Source organism: Hypomesus nipponensis, chromosome 2 (assembly GCF_054491055.1).
Source record: "Hypomesus nipponensis isolate SF chromosome 2, ASM5449105v1, whole genome shotgun sequence".
NCBI classification, from domain to species: domain Eukaryota; kingdom Metazoa; phylum Chordata; class Actinopteri; order Osmeriformes; family Osmeridae; genus Hypomesus; species Hypomesus nipponensis.
In genome coordinates, this window is record NC_140362.1 from 11730584 (window position 1) to 11749214 (window position 18631).

Genomic DNA, 18631 nt, shown 5'->3' on the forward strand with positions numbered 1-18631 from the left:
ATGGGAACGACCCTGCTCTCATTCACATGGTATGGATGCATCTCTCCTTTTTTCATGATGTGATCAAAGTTGTCCAATTTGTCATTGGAGCCAACTGTCCTATGTGGTACACAGGACATTCCTATAAATCTTTCACGTGACAGACATTCTGTACTTTTTGAATGATTTGTAAGATGTAAGATGCTATGTCAAATGTGTCTCTAATACACTGTATTGGGTATTCAGCATAAGAGACCATGTAATCGAACATTGTGATGTGCCTGAGTAAAGTTAGACTGGTCAGATTGAAACAGGATGTCCACACCTTCCGTCTAAAGCATGTGCGTTCCCCATGTCTGTTTATGTCGACCTTACAATGTTTCTGTTGGTTAAATGGTTAACTTGTTCCTCTGTAAAAAACGAAACAAAAGTCTATCTTTTGTTCCCTGTCTTTCATTCTCTCTCTTTCGTTCTCTCTCTTTTGTTGTCTGTCTTTCATTCTCTCTTTCGTTCTCTCTCTTTCGTTCCCTGTCTTTCATGCTCTCTCTCTCCTGTCTCTCTTTCTGTGTAGATGATTGCCACGCCGCCACGCTCCCCCCGATGCCCGGCCCCGCCCCCCAGTTCCCCTAGCGAGGGCCATTACCCGCGGCGGCCCACCTCCGTGTCCTTCTCATCCCTGGCCACACGCACCTCGGAGCCCTTGCACCGGCACAGCTTCCAGCCAGCGATGGCTGGGTGGAGGCAGAATCAACAGCGCAGGTACAGGTGGACGCCGTCCGGCGGGACGGTCTGCTTTGTTGGTGTCTTATTTGGTAACTCTTGAAGACAGACAAGACACACAGACTGACACGGACGAATTGACAGTAGACAGGCGGAGAGAGAAGAGAAAGGTAGAAAATAGCAGAGCAGGGAAAATTGAGAGAGCAAAGGCGACTTTAAAAGTCTCCATGACCCCTGCAGGATCGTGATCATATACTGTGTCAATACAGTTAAAACAGAAAGAAAGAGAGAAGAAGAGAGAAAAAAAGGAAATGGAAGCAAGGGGTGTAGAAAGAAGACAAATCCCAGCTCCCTCAACCCATGTCTCTAGAGGGCTGTGGGAATTTGGGAGTGTGTGGGAGAGGGTTGGAGACGCTACGCCCTCCTCCAGCTGATCTGAAGCCTATGCTATTACCACACTTCAGTGGACACAGCAAAGCCAATAAAGAGGGCAAACTGAGCCAGGATCAGGGATTAGGACCAGTAATGCACTCCTCACTAGCCAGCCACTGTTGTTACCAATGTCTAAACATTCCTCCCTTAACTACACAGCGCATGTTATCTCTGCTGTTTTAGCTGGCCCCCAGCTCCTCCTCTCGTTCACTAATCTTCCCGTCCTCTGTCAAACTTCTGGCATCTATTTTATAAATCATGGCAAGTCGTACAGTCTCTCTTCCTGTTGTGAGTCCCCCCCCCTCTCTCTCTCTCTCTATACCTCTCTACCTCTCTCTCTCTACCTCTCCCAACATGCTGACCAACTGGATAGGAAGAGAGTGAACAAAAAGAGAAATGAGAGTTCAAAGTGAACAGAACACCCTGGGTTATCAGGAGTGGGAAGTGAAATCGCTGCTGCATAGCCTAAGTAAACAGGGTTCATGACTGAATCACTACAGAACGGGAGCTTATTTGGACTGCTGCCGTGTTCTTACTGTATGAACAAACATAGTCAGACACACACACACACACACGCTTGTCCGTGTTCTTCTGTGTCTCTGTTGTCTTCAGTGACAGAGTGACTGAGTGCTGCTCAGTTATCTCTCTACTCAGCTCCTCTCAGCTGTGACAGATTAAAGCAATGCCCCCCGCCCCCCTCTCTTTCAAATGTTGTATTTCCAAGTAGGTCTGGCTGTCCTCCTTCTTTCTCTCTTCCTGCGTCCTTTCTCGTCTCTAATCGATTTTTTTAACTCTTTTCCCCTTTCCCTCTTTCTCACGCCCACTTTGTTGTTCCTTTCTTTTCTCTCTGTATGTATCTCTCTCTCTTTTGTCTCTCTCGGTTTCACTCTATCTCTCTGTATGTCTCTCTCTGTGTATGTTTCTCTCTCTTTGTCTCTCTCTCTGTCTCACTCTCTCCCCAGTATGAGTCTGGAGGACTTGGATCCAGAGGAGATGGAGAAGGTTCTCTTCGGGGCCCTGGGGGGTCCAGTTTCCAGGGAGGGGCGGGATCTTCGCAGAACCCCCATCAACGCCCAGCAACTGGACTACTCGCTGTCACTCACTGAGAAGGAGGCGAGCTCAGAGTCCCAGCTATTTTCCTCATTGGAGGCAAGGCCGAGTCTAGACTTGGATTGATTCAGAAGGAAGCCAGTTACATTAGGCTGCCTAACTCAGATTATTCATGTGTGGTCAGTTTATCTTTGGTTGATACTGGAACCTTTTTATGGGTTCATTGGGGATTTAAAATAAATCAATTTTAAAAAGTTGGATAGCAGTTCTATGTATGACTTGCTTTAGTCCCTTGTCCATTACTCTGTAATGGACTGTTGTGTAAACCTTCTTGTATAAATTGATATAAAAAGGCTTTTAGCAGTCCCATGCACACAGAGGCCCCCAGAGATAAAGTGTACAGTCAGAAACACAATTACGTACTCTGGCACCATGATGTGTTTTTTTGAGTTGCAAATGAACTAAAGCTGATACACCCTCACTGATTCTCTTGTTCCTCTCACTGAACAAACACACGTGCACACACACACAAAACCCTTATTCACTGATGCACTCCTCTCCCATACTCTCAAGTCTCTGTCTCCATAACGCACACGCACACACGCACACACACACACACTCCAGCTCACACACTAATGCCCTTGTCTCTTGGTGTCTCAGGAGTCTCATCTGCAGGGCTTTACTGCCTCTGCCCCCTCCCTGTGTGCCAGTCTCAGCCAGCTCCAGCTCTCCAACGCCAGCCTACACCCTCACACGCACCCTCAACACCACCAACACGACCAACGGCAGCAACGCCATCGCTCCAGCTCCAATGCCAGTTCCTACTCCAGCAACAACCATCACTACCAGGGTAGGACATTACGAGATGTCACTTCATTCTGTGTGTGTGTGTGTGTGTGATTAAAAAAAATATTCATATTTATTTCTTTTTTTTGTGATGGTGTGTGTGCATGCAGTTCGTAATTGAGTGTGTGCATGTGTCTGGGTGTGTATTTCTCCATGGCTCTCTTGCTATGTGTATGCATGTGTGTATGTGTGTGTGCACGTTGCTATGCGGAAGCCTCCTTCCTGTGTTTGTTCTCTTAGGACGGCTGTTGTCGCTCGCCCTCCCACAGAAGGAGCAGTGTTCTCAGGCTCTCCTCCTCCTCTCCCTCTATCCCTCCATGTATTGGCCTGTCTCATGCTATTACACTCTCTGATAACACCCTTCATTCTACAGCATTCAGAGGGACCACGTGACTATTTTCTGCGACCACAACTTTTTTGGGTAACTTTCTATCTGTCCGTCTCCTCTTTCCTCATTTGTGAAGCTCTCGTAACCGTCGCTTGGGACTAGTTCTTTTTTTTACGTGCCGTGTGGCTCGTCGGGATATCATCAGCTGATACAACGCGTCAGGCCACTAGTCTAAACATGGTGTGCATCTGACGCCTTAAACGGTAGGATGTACAGAGTTGTTCAACTAGACCTGTTTCCGTAAAGGGATGAATGAGTCGGTGCGTGCGGTGATTATCTCTGCCCCTGACAGCGCTGAGATGACTCACGTTGGTTCCACTCTCTCCCCCCGTGTAGAATCATCTCCGACGTCTACATTTGGAGGCTCCACACAAAGGTAAGTTTGAATTGACGGTTTTCACCATAGTGTGACAGTTTATGAACCTGTAGAACATCATCATGAAGTGTTGATTAAAGATTTCAAATGTCAAAACTTGACACTTCCCTAGACTGTCAGCTGAGCTGTGAGGAAACTTTTCAGTTCTCCTCTCCTCACTCATCTCCTCTCCTCACTCATCTCCTCTCCTCACTCATCTCCTCTCCTCACTCATCTCCTCTGCTCTCCTCCCCTCTCCTCTCCTCTCCTCTCCTCTCCTGTGCTCTGTTCTCCTCTCCTCTCTCAGTGTGGATGCAGAGCTGGGTGAGCTGTATACGAGAGAGAAGACGGAGTGTCCGGGCGGAGAGAGGGAGTGGAAGAGGCTGGGAGAGGAGAGGAGGACGGAGGGAGCCAGGGGGGTCCCCCCCAGGGAGGACAAGGGGGAAAAGACAAGCTCACTGGGACGCACCTTCAGCTTCCTGCTCAAGATGGCCGGACCCCGCAAGGTAGGACTGTGTGTGTCTACGCACATTACCCTCTTCCGTGGTAGACTAGAGTGCAGTGTGTTTGTGTGTTTGTGCGTTGGAGACAGTCAGGACAGTGACCGTTTGCCCTTCTCTGTCCCTGATGACAAAGAGATAGAAGTTGGCCAGGGACCAAACAGGAACTTCCTCTCCTATACAGTGTTGACTCTCAGACAGGAAGTGAATCTCTCCATTCAGATCTATTTGCATTAGCAGTGAGCCACCCACTCACCACAAACAGGGCAAAGGCTTCACTCTCACAAATGTATTCATATTCAAACTTAGACACACATTTGGCTGTTTTATAGTACAACCTTTGATTGGGGAAGGGAAAGGCTGATAATAATAACATGAGCTAGGCTCTCAACTCTTTTGGTTGACCCCCTGGAGAATCATTACCATGATGTATACATTTTACATGTATTCATTTAGCAGATGCTTTTATCCAAAGCGACTTCCAAGAGAGAACTTTACAAAGTGCATAGGTCACTGATAACAACAAGATAGCCCCAAAACATTGCGGGTAGCCAAAACATGAAGCACATATTGTGAAAAACCAAAACCTTCAGAACCAGCCTTCACTATGAAAGCAAGTTTCTGCTCTGTTTGAATGTACGATAATACTGAAATACTGCAAGGCTGAGACGGATGGCATTTGCTTCTGTGCCTGGGTCATTGCCTGGTTCATACTGCAGAGGGAGACTCTATCCTGTGTTTTGGACACATTTGCATTGAGAGTAGTTTCAAAATATGGGATGAGAGCACTACTTTGAATTTGGTTTCAACAAAAAAATATTTTGTTTAAGCGCCCAACGTTTTCTTTTTTGTGTTTCATTAGCCGTCTGTCAATAAGGAAAATGTAAAGCTTGCGTCTGAACATGGCATTGCTTCATTCCCAGTTTTACTGCTGGTAGCGAAACCTATTTCCGGTAATTGATTAGGTATTAAATGAATATTTCATTAATTCATTCATTTATTAATAGGAAACAGGCTGTGTCAGTGTCAAACAGACAGCTGCCGCTAATGAATTGCTGTGATGTCATTTACAGTTGGACCTATAGGGGCCTGGGTTGCTAGGTTCCACAGCGGTGCCTCTTGTCTTTGGTGGGTTGGCAGTTTGTTGCCACCATTTCTACTGATAAAGCCTGTGATGGCGGGATATTTATGTAATGACATCATCGCATCGAAGGGACTGTTGCAGTTCAATTGCAGAACAGTCTATTTTGGGGGTGTGACAGCATCCATCCTGTGTGTCTCTAACCGAGTGTATCTGTGTGTGTGTGTGCGTGCGTACAGTACGCATGATGTAGAAGTACACACCCTTGCGACTGTGTCTTTTAATGGTCAAAAGGAAACCACTGAATCTTTGCTCAGAAAAGTTAACCACAGCTAATAAGAGAGACCAATAAGAGAGAACCCATGCAGGAGCAGTTTTCTCTTGAACTGTACAGTCACCTCAGCATTGCTCGTTAATGTCGCCTGTGTAAATACTAGCATGACACACAACAGAATAGTTTTCCTAATAATTTTCTCACAGGCTGTAGAAATCTCATCTCCACAGATGGTGTGGAGCGTGCACACTGCTGGGGAGCTAGGCTGTTGAAGCACAGACCACTGAGAGAACTATCTCTTTCCCCAATATTACAACATATACTTAACATTAAAAACACATGACTTATTTTTAATATGATGGATAAGGGTGTGCCCAATGTTACTGCCAGGGTAAGATTAACCAACTGTGTGTGTGTGTGTGTGTGTGTGCTTGTGTGTGTGTGTGTGTGTAACAGAGGCAGATAGTCAGCTGAAAGAGCAAACCCATCTGGATAACATGTGTTCCAGGTTGACGTGTTTTTGTGTTCGATTCGAGAAATGATTTACTGTGTATCTGCGAGTACAGTTTGTGTCTCCGTGCGTATATGTGCACGTTTATGTGCTTGTCTCTGTGAAAGTACTCACCGGTTTTACACGAAATAAAAAACCTTCATTGGCCACTTAACAAGTCTTGGCCAAAGTTTAGCCTTCACCCCACTATTTTCCTTTCATCCCTTCCTTCCCTTCCTACTTTCCCTCCCTCTCTGCTCCACTCTCACTCTTTCCCAGCTGGATAGTTGCTTTGCCGGGTGGCAGGATTGCATCAGCAAGCCTGGCTTTTCTCCTCCATTCGGCCTCCCCCCTTCCCCTCCCCTTCCCTTCCCCCCCTCTCTCCATCACTCCACCTCCCACTCCTCCCATAGTCCGTCTCAATCCCACCCCCATTCTCTCCCTCGCTTTCTACCATCCCTTCTCTTCCCACTCTATGGCTTCCATGGTGTTCCCAGCCAGTCTCTCCTCCTCCACACTCTGTGTTTTCATACATCGTACAGGTGGGTTAAAGGGCGCAGAACCCCGCTTCTCACTGAAACACTTACTACTTTAAATACTTCAAATATCTTTATTGGCAAGGAAGACTTGTGAATAAATATTTACGTTGAACTTCTTCCTTTTTCTCTCTGTCCCTCGTCAATCATTCTCCTCCTAATATTGCTAATATCATCCGTCCATCCATGTATAAGACTAAACTACTTTTTATTGACACGGCTCGCTTTCAGGTGGAAAAAGTCATTATCTTTCTCTCCTTTCTAAATTTCCGCTCCCTCGTTAAACACAGTTTTGTCAACAGCGAGCCATGTATTAGCAGGGGATGTTACAGTCATAAAAAGATGAACAAGGAAGCCCAGAGAATATGAACAAGGCAGATACACCTGGCCTCATCAATGTTGACTCCCTCCATCCCTCCACGTCCTCTCTCTCATCGACTTTCACCCTCTGCTCTGCCTTGGGCCTCTGTCTTCCATTCTACTCTTGTCTGTTCGTTTCTCCTTAGTTTCCATCCCAACATCTTCAGAAGGTGGGCCAGTTTTGTTTTGTTAGGTTTTCTGTGAGACTCTCTAGACCTCTCTATGTCCCCCTCCCTGTCCCTTCCCGGAACATTTGTGCTTTTTCATACTGTCTCTCATTTCTCATGTCTTTCTCATCCGCACGCCTCACAAACACACTGTCCTTTCATTGGTCAATGAACACGTCAATGAGACGTGGCTGTTGTCTCCTTTACAATGTCCCTTCACTGAATTGATGTGTGGGAGTGTTACCTTTGTGTTATCCTCTTCATCTTTCACATCATATCGAGCATATGGAGTAATTAACCTGAGTTGATGGACACACACACACACGGACACATGCAAACACACATACACACGCCGCATGTTTATTGTTTACTTTCCAGAAGACAATTGACAGCTATACAAAAGGAACCTCATGTGTTTCCCCGCAATTGTAGCCACAGTGACAGAATAATGTCAACAGAGGACTTAACCTTGTGTCCTACTGCTCTGTGAAGCACAAACATACAGGATCAAAGTTTCAGACCAAAAAGTTTTGGGGGAAAAAAATCGCAATCTTGAGGGTTGCTGAGAAAGTGCCACTTCTGGATATTTTTATCCAAGGAATGTCAATGTTCTTGGTTTTGAAGGCTAAAACCAGCTATTGACAGTGCTAGTTTGGTAGCAGCAACTGGCACTTTGGGGAAAAACTGATTGCATACAAGCTGAGGAAGAACCAGTAAACAAACCAACAGATCGAGGCGATGACAGAAACAACGGTATGTGTGTTTGTGGGAATCACTCGGCGTGAAGACATATGTCAAACAAACGGTTTTGAACAGAAACTGAAATCATGTTGAAGTGATAGTTTTTTTTTTGGTGTCTGTTATTTAGGTTGCATGTCTGCCTTCTAAGGTCCTGTTATTTGAATCAAAGCAGGACACAGGAAGCAGAAAAAGAACCAATGACTGATAATACAGAGAAAGGTAGCGGACAGAGGGCGGGGCCGGGGGGGGTTGCAGTATAAATTAAGGGGAGTTAGTGAAACAAATGGAAAAAAACACGCGTCCCTAGAAACAGAGCAGAATTAGTAGTGTCAGTGAAGTGGAAAGGTGATGAGTGCAGGAAGATTGAGGGGATTAAAAGGTAAAGTTGAAGGGACACTGTTCTGTTAGAAACTCTTTTTGGAGAATGCCGTAGACACGCACAGTGCTCTACAGAGTGTGTTTTGGCAGTGGCGGTACAAGGACTCAGCCTAGGGCGTCTCCACTCTTTTATGTCTCTAAATTTAGCCAAGGCCTCTCCAAAGTACCTCCAAGGACAACCTCCATCTTTTCCCTCGCTCTCTCCATTAACGTCAATACTTCCAGACTTCTATCTATCCACCTTGTGCAGTTTCATTCCTCTGAATATTCAATATCTCTTACATACATAATCACTGAATTTAACTGGATGTCGCTTGAAAGTTATTGAGTTACCGATTTTGGTCAACAAAGCAGCCTTATTCACACATAAAGCATCATGTCATAGTTGCACTTTATACTTCTACAACAATATTTTTTTGACAAGCGCACTGTCCCGAAAGGTGTGTTTAAAATATTTTTGCCAAAAACCTTATTGGCTCTTGGTCACGTCTACCTATCTAATGGGCACTGTCATAGCAGAAAAGTGATTTGTGGTTGGTCAAAAGTATGAAAAAAGGCTTGCTGATATTGAATATCCCGCCTTCGGAGGCGTGGCTTCAGATCTCCCTCCTCCTACCGAGACTGCCGAGAAAAAAAAGCTGCAAGATGTTTAGTTGTTCATCTAGGCGCACGCACCGACATATGGAGAAAAAGTTAACGGATTTATATTCCATGCGGTATTTTATAACAACCTATCCTGCTGGAAATAACGAACCAGGATTTTTTTCTTATCCAAACTGACCAGGAGAAAGACTTAAAGGAGTGAGAGAGGAAAAAATAACTGACTTTAATTTGAGGATCAATTTTCCGTTGATCCAGCCACTCGGTATGTCCCGTGTCACTGAGCCGCTGCCAAAAACGCGACAAGAGAGAATGAAAGAGATCAATTTACGGGTGAGTTAAAATCTTCAAGCTCAAGCATATCTTTTTCAGCGGGCTATTGATTTATTGACATAGGGTATTAAAGTAGTCCGAATGTCTTCAAGTTGCTTAAACTGAAAGGCTATGCATTATTCACAATATGTGGTCAAGAATTGGAAGGTATAATGTAAATGGCAAATTCCTCGCATATCAATGCTCGTATATGTGCTTTTTACCGTAATGCGAGTTGGGAAACCCCTCTAGACGAATGTCTGGTAGAGCTTAATGGAAACGTGGTGCTCTCCTTGTGTTACTTTGTTTCTTCTGGAAAACATAATAAAGTGGGTTGACGTTTCCCATTGGTTGTTGGTTGTAAATGTAAGGTAATTGATTATTTTCATGAGTCTGGACACAATTTATTTCTAGGGGTATATTGATAATTGCATTGTGCGGAACATTAGCCAAGAGGCTTGGAGCCCCGAACACGTTGTCCGGCATAGAGGGAACTCGCTTGGGGGAGGGGGATAAACCGTCTGCGTGTGTGGTGTGTGCGTGTGTGTCTGTGTGTCTGTTTGTTTTGTGCAGCACTGTTACTGTAATGTGTTTTTACAAAATTATCTGAAACTGAAGCTTCACTTTAGGTTTGTTTTATTCCAACCACTGCAGGTTAGACTGATTGATCATATATCCATAACGGACATATATATTTTTTGAATGCAGCATGCTATAACTATAGGAGTTTGTATTCACTAAAGTAAGACAGACCTAAGTTTGAATGTTAACCATATATAAAAGTATGTTATAGTGCATATTGGTCCTGTTACGGGTGTCCATGATGGAACTGCAATGTTAAGAAAATCTCAACCAATGGTTGAGAAATGTATTTTCTTCCGTGTCTCTATCTATACACCAAAGTACACTCCACACCCTTTTCTATCTCTTCTACTTGATTACTGACAGTTTCTATGGGTCAATACACAGCTTATATCAGTTAAATATGATGCACCACATTTATTGTTATCTCTGACAAACAGGTAGATTGAATCTACATACTTCCTCCTTTCTCTGAATAGTGCATTGTGTTAGTAATGTGTCAGTAGGAGTGAGTTGATGATAGCCTGTGTTTATACTGATACCATATCATGGCGCTGTGTGTTTTTGCTGATTGAAGTTCAGAGTTTAGATACACGCGGAAGTGTACTGTTCCTATGGCGACACAACGGACAACACTCCAAATGTGCGTGTGTCACTTCAGCAGCTGCATCTCTTCTGCACTACTGCATGAGAAGTCTGGACTGTGGAGGAAGTGAAGTTTTGAATGTGCCATCGATCTAATTAGCAATTTGTGTGTTCATGTGCGAGTGTAATTTGATCCAGTCAACCAACCAGAAAACCAACAGTGGTTCATTTTCCTGGGAGGAGATTGTGGTGACTTCAATTGCAGTGTTTTAAGTTGATTTAGATTCATGTTTGATACACGGTCAGTTCTTAAATTAATGTGTGCATCTGTGTGTAAGTGCTTGTCCTTCTGTGTTGTCAGAGGAAGTAAGTGTGGGAGTGTGTGTTAGGGCAAAGGGAGTTGATGCACACAGTGAGTCAGGAAGGTCAGTTACTGTCGACTTTGTGTGGGTGCATGTGTGTTCAACTTTTGGAATGCTGCCGTTTGGTCAATGGCTAATTTAGCATTCCAGTGCCATGACCCCCACCCATTCTAGAACAAGCAAATGTGAATTGCCATCACCAGCTCTCTGTATTCGCACACACACACATGCTCACACATGCCAGCAAATGTCTGGTGGAGAGGAATGAGGGCTGGCATGTCTATAGTCACACACAGTCTCATGCCAAGACCAACTCTCAGAGCCCGATAGTCACATATGAAATACTCCAGGGCTCGGTGTCAAAACACACCAAGACCTACAAACACACACCACATACCCCCAGTTTCTTCCATTTGCAATTTCACATCAATGTTTTACAAAGTCGACAGCTAACATGCTACTGCTGTCATTTGGACTTCTGAGTTCATGTTCTGCATGTTTATATCAGTATAAAAAAAGGAACCAAACTGAAGACCCTGTTCATGTTTAGACTGGCAAATATTCGGCCATTTCTCTATTTCTTTAAGCGTGCACACACACGCACACGCTTAAACCCCCCTCTTTTTCTGAAGGGTTGCATTATTGTTGAGTGGAGCTGGGGGTCCCTAGTACTGTTGCCCGTTGGTGGGGCCAATGTGGGGCAGAACAGAGCAGGGATCGTGACATATAGCCCTAGGGAAGGCCATAGAGAGGGAGGAAGAGGGATGGTAGAAAGAGGGTGACAGAAATGGGCATTGAAAGATAACAGGGAAAAGGGGGAGAGTAAGGGATAGGAGATGAAAAATAAATATATATTCTGTGTGTGTGTGTGTGTGTGTGTGTGAGGGAGAGAACATAGTTTATCCTTTGTACCAGTTGTGAATGTCTCTGGATATTTGTCTTTCCCACAGTGGCTGTCGCATAGTCTCTGTCTGTTTAGATTCACTTAAAACACTTTGCATTGAACTTGATTATTGCTCAAGTTAGTTTGGATATTTATTTTAAGGGGTCACCCAAAGTTTAGTGCTCTGAACCATGTTTTTATCCCCAATTCCCCTTAAGGCTGGAAATGAGAATAAAAACAAACAAATATCGATACTTAAAGTTCTCAGTAGTGTGCAGCACTGCACATAAGCCTGTGTATACATACTCTAAATGACTGCTGTTTGAGTGGGTTAGAAGTGTGAGTCAATACCTATTTATCACATCAAGTAATGTTTGTGCAGAGGGAGAATGGGTGGGCAAAAGGCGGGGGGCGATCATTTAGTTGTATATTACTTTGAGGCAGGCGAGCAAATGTGTTTTAACGTGTGGGAGTGTGTGTTTGATCAACCTTTTGTACACTGATCATGTGCTCCAGTGGATGGAGCCTCCAGGAACAATAGCTAAGAGTCCAAATGGAAGATGTACTACTTGTGCGTACACAACTCACAACTGCACACACACGCTCACACACATGCTCTCACACACACACGCTCACACACACACACACACACGCTCACACACCACCCACACACACACAGTAGTCTTGAAGGCCACCAAAACAAGCTCTTCAGTCTGCCTCTAAAACAAGGCCATAAACTGAAGTCTTAATTAAACCCAAAGGACATTTAAACCACATTGCTTGCACTTTGACGTCCTGTCTTCCCAACCCACTCCCATGACTCCTGACCCCTGACCTGCACCCCCCTCTACCCTACACTTCACAAAGACTGCTGACAGAAATCATAGGAAGAGGGTCGACAGAGACTCCCAACGTCTTTCAAACAGTGATTCAATATACTTAAATCTGGCACCAACAGATGCTAGTTTGACTTTATAACACCGTCATCGCCGTGGTCTTTGTTCTCAGTATGTGTGAAACCCATGACAGAACCTGTAAACTAAAAGGACAAGACCTGTTTCCATCACCTGTGGGTGGTTAATGCTGAGCTTACCTCAAGGCCAGCTGCACACGAGAGATAGAAAGACAGGGAGAGAAAAGGGGAGAGAGAGAGACAGAGAGGGAAAGAGAGTATGAAACAAAAAGGGAGAGAGAGAGAGGCAATTCTTTAGAACAGCTTTAAAAGTGGACATGCGTCACACGTCTGCAGGCACGGAGGAAGGCAAATTAATAGGCCTGAGCCCCTCAAGTCATGTGACAGCACTGAGACAGAAGAACAGGAGGGTAAAGGGCGAAAAAGAGAGGGAATGGAGAGAACGAGAGAGGGCTGGGAGAGAGAATGGAGAGGGGGGGGGGGGGTGAGGAAAGAGGGCAAAGTGGAATTAATGAAGTGATGCGAGATATGCAGGAACTAAGGGCTCTGGACCTTGGTTGGTAACCTGCCCACAATAGGTTAATGAAGACTGATGCTAAACTGTTGGCGAAGGAAAACAGAAACAGACATAGAAAGTTGTGGATTAACGAAGAAGGAAAGACATGAAGAGAAAAACATTTGATGACACCACTGTGGTTGAATCCCATAACTGTAATTACCCCATACTTCATCTAAGATAGCAAAAGCCAATATCAATAAACAATGGTTGCTTTGTGTTGTGTAAGGGAACAACCCTGGGATCCACCATCCTCCCTCTTGAGCCCGACTGATAGGCTTAAGCAATAAACCCTGTGTAGGCAGTACGTTCCATCAATAGTTTTTTACTGCTCAGCACGAACTTGAAAGGGCTGCTTGCCCTCCTCTGCCCCCCTCCCTCCACCTGCTCTCCCTGCTACATGCACTGTTACTCTTTCCAGCGATATCCCTTTTCTATTTCACCCTCACTCCTTCACACACGGTCGCAGTCTCCTTCTCTTCCGACGTTCTTTCTCTCGAGCGACGTCATTGTGGGGTTTTTCTGTCTCTTGTGTCCCCACCACAATGTCTCTTGTGAAGTTGGTAACTGGAGAGGTGTGAGAGGGGGAAGAGAAAGAGCGACAAAGGGTGGGTGGGGAGGGGGGAGGTGTGTGCAGAGAACACAGGTGATGCGTTGGGGGAAAAGTCAGTTCACAGCGCAGGGTTATTTTTTTTTATACACACACACACACACACACTGGCACACACACGCAGGTACATGATGCATGTTAAAAACCACACACGGTACTCCAAACAGTGTGGTGGGAGCTGTTTTGAGTGGTGTTGGGGGCTGTTTTGGGTGATGTTGGGGGCTGTTTTGGGTGGTGTTAGGGTTGGATAAACAGTACGTGTCCCCACACACTCTTCCAACACCCAACAGAGACATAATCACACACACATGGACACACAACATCTCACTTAATCAGTGTCAACAGAACACACTCTCACACACCCCACCTCCCATCTACCACTTCCCAAACACACACACTACACACGCACACACACACACCGGTGTGTCACTGCACCTGTGTAAACAGGGCTCGGTTTTAGAGGGCTGTGAAAACGCTCTTTTCAGTCAATGTGTTAGCAGCAGCTGACGAGGCCAGTTGGGGGATGGACAGATCACAAAAGGAGAAAAGGGGTAAAAAAAGAGGTGGAGAATAGAATACTGGGCAAGAAGGAGAGAAAGTAACTGCACCAACATGGGAGGATGAAGCACGGATGAGGGGGGAAAGAGATGTGGAAGGAAATAGATGGGGTAGAGCGAGAGACCGAGTTCAGGTCTCACAAGTGAGTTGGAGGAAACGAAAGAGGGAGTGAGGACGGGAGAAGGGGAGAGTGTAAGAGAGGGATTAGTGGTCACCAGATAGTGAGGTAAGAACAAAGAGAGGGAAAAAAATTGATACAACCTATTAAAAGTCTTTCAGGTCAGTGCATTTGATGAAAGGAATCGGGAGTACTTAGTGTCATTGTATCCGTTTGAACTCGGCCCTTCTAGCAGTTACAACCAGGAGAGTGTATCTGTGTGTGTGTGAGTACGTATGGTTGATAGACTGGCAGACTGACTGGGTCATCGGGTTTGATCAGGGTGTGTTTGTTTTAGGGAGCCCTCTGAGGTCACTTCCTGTGAGTCTGGTTTTAGTCACTTTGGGACCTGCCGAAACCTTCAAGCCAGCTTACCGCTAGTTGGGGGTTTCACCAAGAATCAAACAGTTTCCTATAATAACACAAAACCCACCACCTACTCAAACTGTGAACAGCTACCGTAACAAAGATAATGCCTCTAGCAAAGCAGACATCTACCTTCCTTTTAAAATAGAAGAAATGACTGGGAAAGCAATGTCAAGAGTATATTATAGCCTAACTGTCATCCAAAATAGGTTTATCTCTATTAGTTAAGTTAAGACTTCCTTAACATATCCTCTATCTCTCTCTCCCCAACACTTGAATCCCAACAAAGAACATATTCTCTGGTGGATCTGTCTATTCAGAGAGCCACAACACAGTGTGTGGATCAGGTCGAAACATTATTGTGACACCATGTAGAAAAGCGGCCGTTATACGTCCAGACAGCCAGACGGAACTTGGCTAGCCTTGACTCATTCCTTCACCCCTCCTCTGAAGTAACTGACCGAGACGGCGAGACCGAGGGCTGTCTGTGTATTCGGCCCTGTTCCTCTGGGTTTGGAGGGACGCACTTCAACTAACGGTTCTGTGGCAACATCGGTGAAACCTTAGAGTGGCCTTTTTGCTCATTTTCTGTGGATCTAGTCCTTGTACGATGTGTGTGTGCATAAAAAAAAACAACTAAAAACTGTACTTGACGGTTTCATTTGGACTGCACTGCATCAGAGTCAAAGTTATGTGCGCATTTGGCTGGAGGAGGGCCTTGGAAATACTTGTAACAGAAATCCAGGAATGTGGCATCATGCTGTGCATTAACTCCCTAATTACTGTCTCTGTTCCTGCCTCTCTGTGCCTGTACCTTTTGGTAAGGATTATGTGTATCTGTGCATGTGTAATTGTGTCTGTGTGTGTCCATGTTGTGTGTGTGTGTGTGTGTGTATACGTCTGTGTGTGTGTGGGCGTGTAGCTGTACCCTGATTTTATTAATTAGTGGGCCCATGGGACAGCCTGAGTGGGCTTGCTAACGAGGGGGGGTATCCATTTGGTTTCCCACAAAGCTGTGTGTGTGTGGGCGCGCCTCACATCAAGGTCAACCTGTACTGAGCCTCATGATGGATGCCCCATCTGTCTCTCATAGTCTATTCACCCACAACAAATGTATGGACACCTTCAAACAATTATTATGCCTCCTATCCCAGTTGGCACACACATACGTAGGAACACAATAACAGTATTTTGGCCTTTTTGGACTGTTTGCTTTTTTTTTTTTTTTGCTCCCACACGCAAAGCACACACACCCAAACAGAGACGAACCGCAAATCCTCACTGAGCAGGTATTTTGTAGATGGGTTTTGTAACCTTCAGGTCTGAGGTTTGAACACGCACGGTGGTTGTGCTGTCCTAATTGTCTCTCGTTTCACCGTTTTTCTTTGTGCTCCACGAAGGGCCTTCTCATCTTTTGTTCAGACGTCAATACATGGTGAAATCAAGTTACCTGTAGTGGGGCCCCCACGCTCTCTTGTCACGTAATCTCGCAATCTTCTTTTGTCTAGTAGCCACATCTCTTTCTCTCTCTCTTTCTCTCTCTCTCTCTCTCTCTCTCTCTCTCTCTCTCTCTCTCTCGGGTCCTTTCTCTTCCCCCTGTATCCATTTCTCCATCTGTCTGCTTTTTCTTTTACCTTCCCTAGTCTCCTCCCCTTCTTCACCCCAGGCCTCTTTCTCTCTTGTTTGGGTCTCTCTCGCTTTTTTCAGTCTGTTGAACTGAAAGGTCTCGAGGGTGTCTCCCCCAGTCTGTATCTTTCAGAGAGATTTCTCCATTAACCTCCCTCCCCCACCATCTCAATCTCTTTCCCCAGTCAGTTTTCGAATGATATGTTACCATACACCCATTCAATGGACAGTCCTGTAGTTTGAAGTCAGACAGCAGCAGTTGCCCTGGTTGTGGGCTGTGACATCATCAAGCTGCGCCCGACTGCCTGGATTCACCACTTATTCACTTATTCACCACTTATTCCACCCCCTATATTATGGTTTTCTGTTTTGCTGCAACCCTCGGAAGTGTGAGAACTAGCAATATTGTTTTATTGCCAATTGACTGGGCATTCCAAAGATAACGTGTGGTGTGTTCCTAGTTTTCTTGGTACAATGATTACTGACTGGCATGTCAGTGCCTTGCAATGGGCTTACTCAGATAGTAAATTCTAATCTGTTTCCCAGCTCGTTGTAATTGCTGTCATAGATAGATCAGAGGTTCAATTGACGTCATTTGTTTTCATTGTTCAGCTGTACAGTGGCACAGCCTTCCAAATGTTGAATGCTGTGGCTCACCACCGTCAACCAAGAGACGTGCCACGCAACACATGGATTAAGGGTGGATTAAGCATGGACATCCCTCTATACCAATGTATACCATCCCTGTCTTTGGATATTTTTCTTCTCTGCCATCAACTATCCATTTCTCACACACAAACAGCGTGGAGTAGAAGCAGTAGCCGACCAACTGTCACCTGTCCTTAGATCCGCCCCCCTCTCACACACACACATACACTCATCCGTTGGCAGAGAGGTGACTTGAAGTGGAATCCTCCTCACGCACAGTGGGGTCAGCCCTAACGAGATGGCGAGGCCTGTCACAGAAGCATGTCGGGGCCAAAAGCCTTCTGTTCAAACTGGGTCCGTTCACGTGCTGACGAGCACTAAGTCTGAAGGGACTTTTCTCTGATCTCCCAGTACACACACGCACACACACACACACACCTTTCCCTCAAATAGACCAGCCATCATTTGGCTATTCTATCATTTGATTGAGAGATTGAAAACAAGGCATCCAGTACCATCTGCACTGCTGTCAGATGCTTTCTATCCCTTTAAAAGAAGTCTGTCCACTAATTCCTGCTCAGATGAGCCGGAGGCTCAGTACTCCACTGAGCTACGGCCGAGCAGCTCCCCATTTCTCACAGTTCTCCACAAGCTGGAGAGGCACTTCATACTTGAACGGAATACACTTTATATTCTTGACGAAGCAGCTGCTTCCACTAATACCCAAAATAACGAGAAGGGGGCACACCCAAAGCTGTTCAGTCAACCTGAATGAAAATCAATCAAGCTTGGGAGTGCTCTTCGGTCGTAGCTTATTAGCTTGCTGGTTTAATGACTTACTGTAGGGAGAGGGAATAATGACTTGGGACATCAAGACAGAGTTGCATGGTTGTCTAGCTCCAGCACGGTTGGGTGGAAGGACTTCGAAGGCCTTAAGTTCACATTCCTTGTCCATCAACCGTAAGGATTGTGTATTTAACCGAAATTGGCTGCTCTTTTAGCTGCGAGACAGCAGAAGTGTTTGCTATGTGTGTGAAATGTGACTTTGGTCCAAAGTGTTTGTGCTGAGCAAAAACCTCCTCGTCCATGTAACGTAACATGTTGCAACTGTCTCCAAACCAACCAACCCCAGTCCAGTTTCTTGTGACTGCATCGTCTTATCAATAAAAAGGGAAGTCAATTTGATGTACTTCCTGTGAAGGATGTCAACTCTAAAACGACCCGCAAAAAAAAATTTGCTCTGAAAATGGCGTCGTTGCTCTGTTTACACAGCTCATTTCCAAACAGCCTTTGTTGGACCTTCCTGCGCCCTGTCGGCTTTCTTCTCTTCCTAATTTGTTTTGTTGTGTCTGAAACATCATGGGTGCAGGAAGAGGAGGAATTTGAACAACAAACTCTCCGAACAATTGTCCACCATCAGACAAAAACTGGTTTTCACCTTCCCGTCTAATCCATATGACTCGACCAAATAAGCGCATCCCTTGAAAACAACAGTTTACGGCATCAATCTAACCTTTTTCAGACTCCTATCTCCGTTCACATAAAGACTGCATGTCTCTTAGAAAACAAAAAGATA

The 18631-nt window shown here is 45.3% G+C and overlaps 1 protein-coding gene across 1 annotated transcript in view; it reads left to right on the forward strand.

Moving 5' to 3' along the window:
- The first annotated feature begins 550 nt into the window (after positions 1-550).
- The window catches only part of LOC146300794 (rho guanine nucleotide exchange factor 2-like), a 39591-nt gene continuing 21510 nt past the window's right edge, over positions 551-18631 (forward strand). Inside the window, exons 1-5 of the mRNA XM_084669003.1 lie at positions 551-738; positions 2094-2280; positions 2842-3031; positions 3752-3791; positions 4078-4276. Of these exons, the coding sequence (XP_084525129.1) occupies positions 551-738; positions 2094-2280; positions 2842-3031; positions 3752-3791; positions 4078-4276 (804 nt within the window). The remainder of the gene's footprint in view (positions 739-2093; positions 2281-2841; positions 3032-3751; positions 3792-4077; positions 4277-18631) is intronic.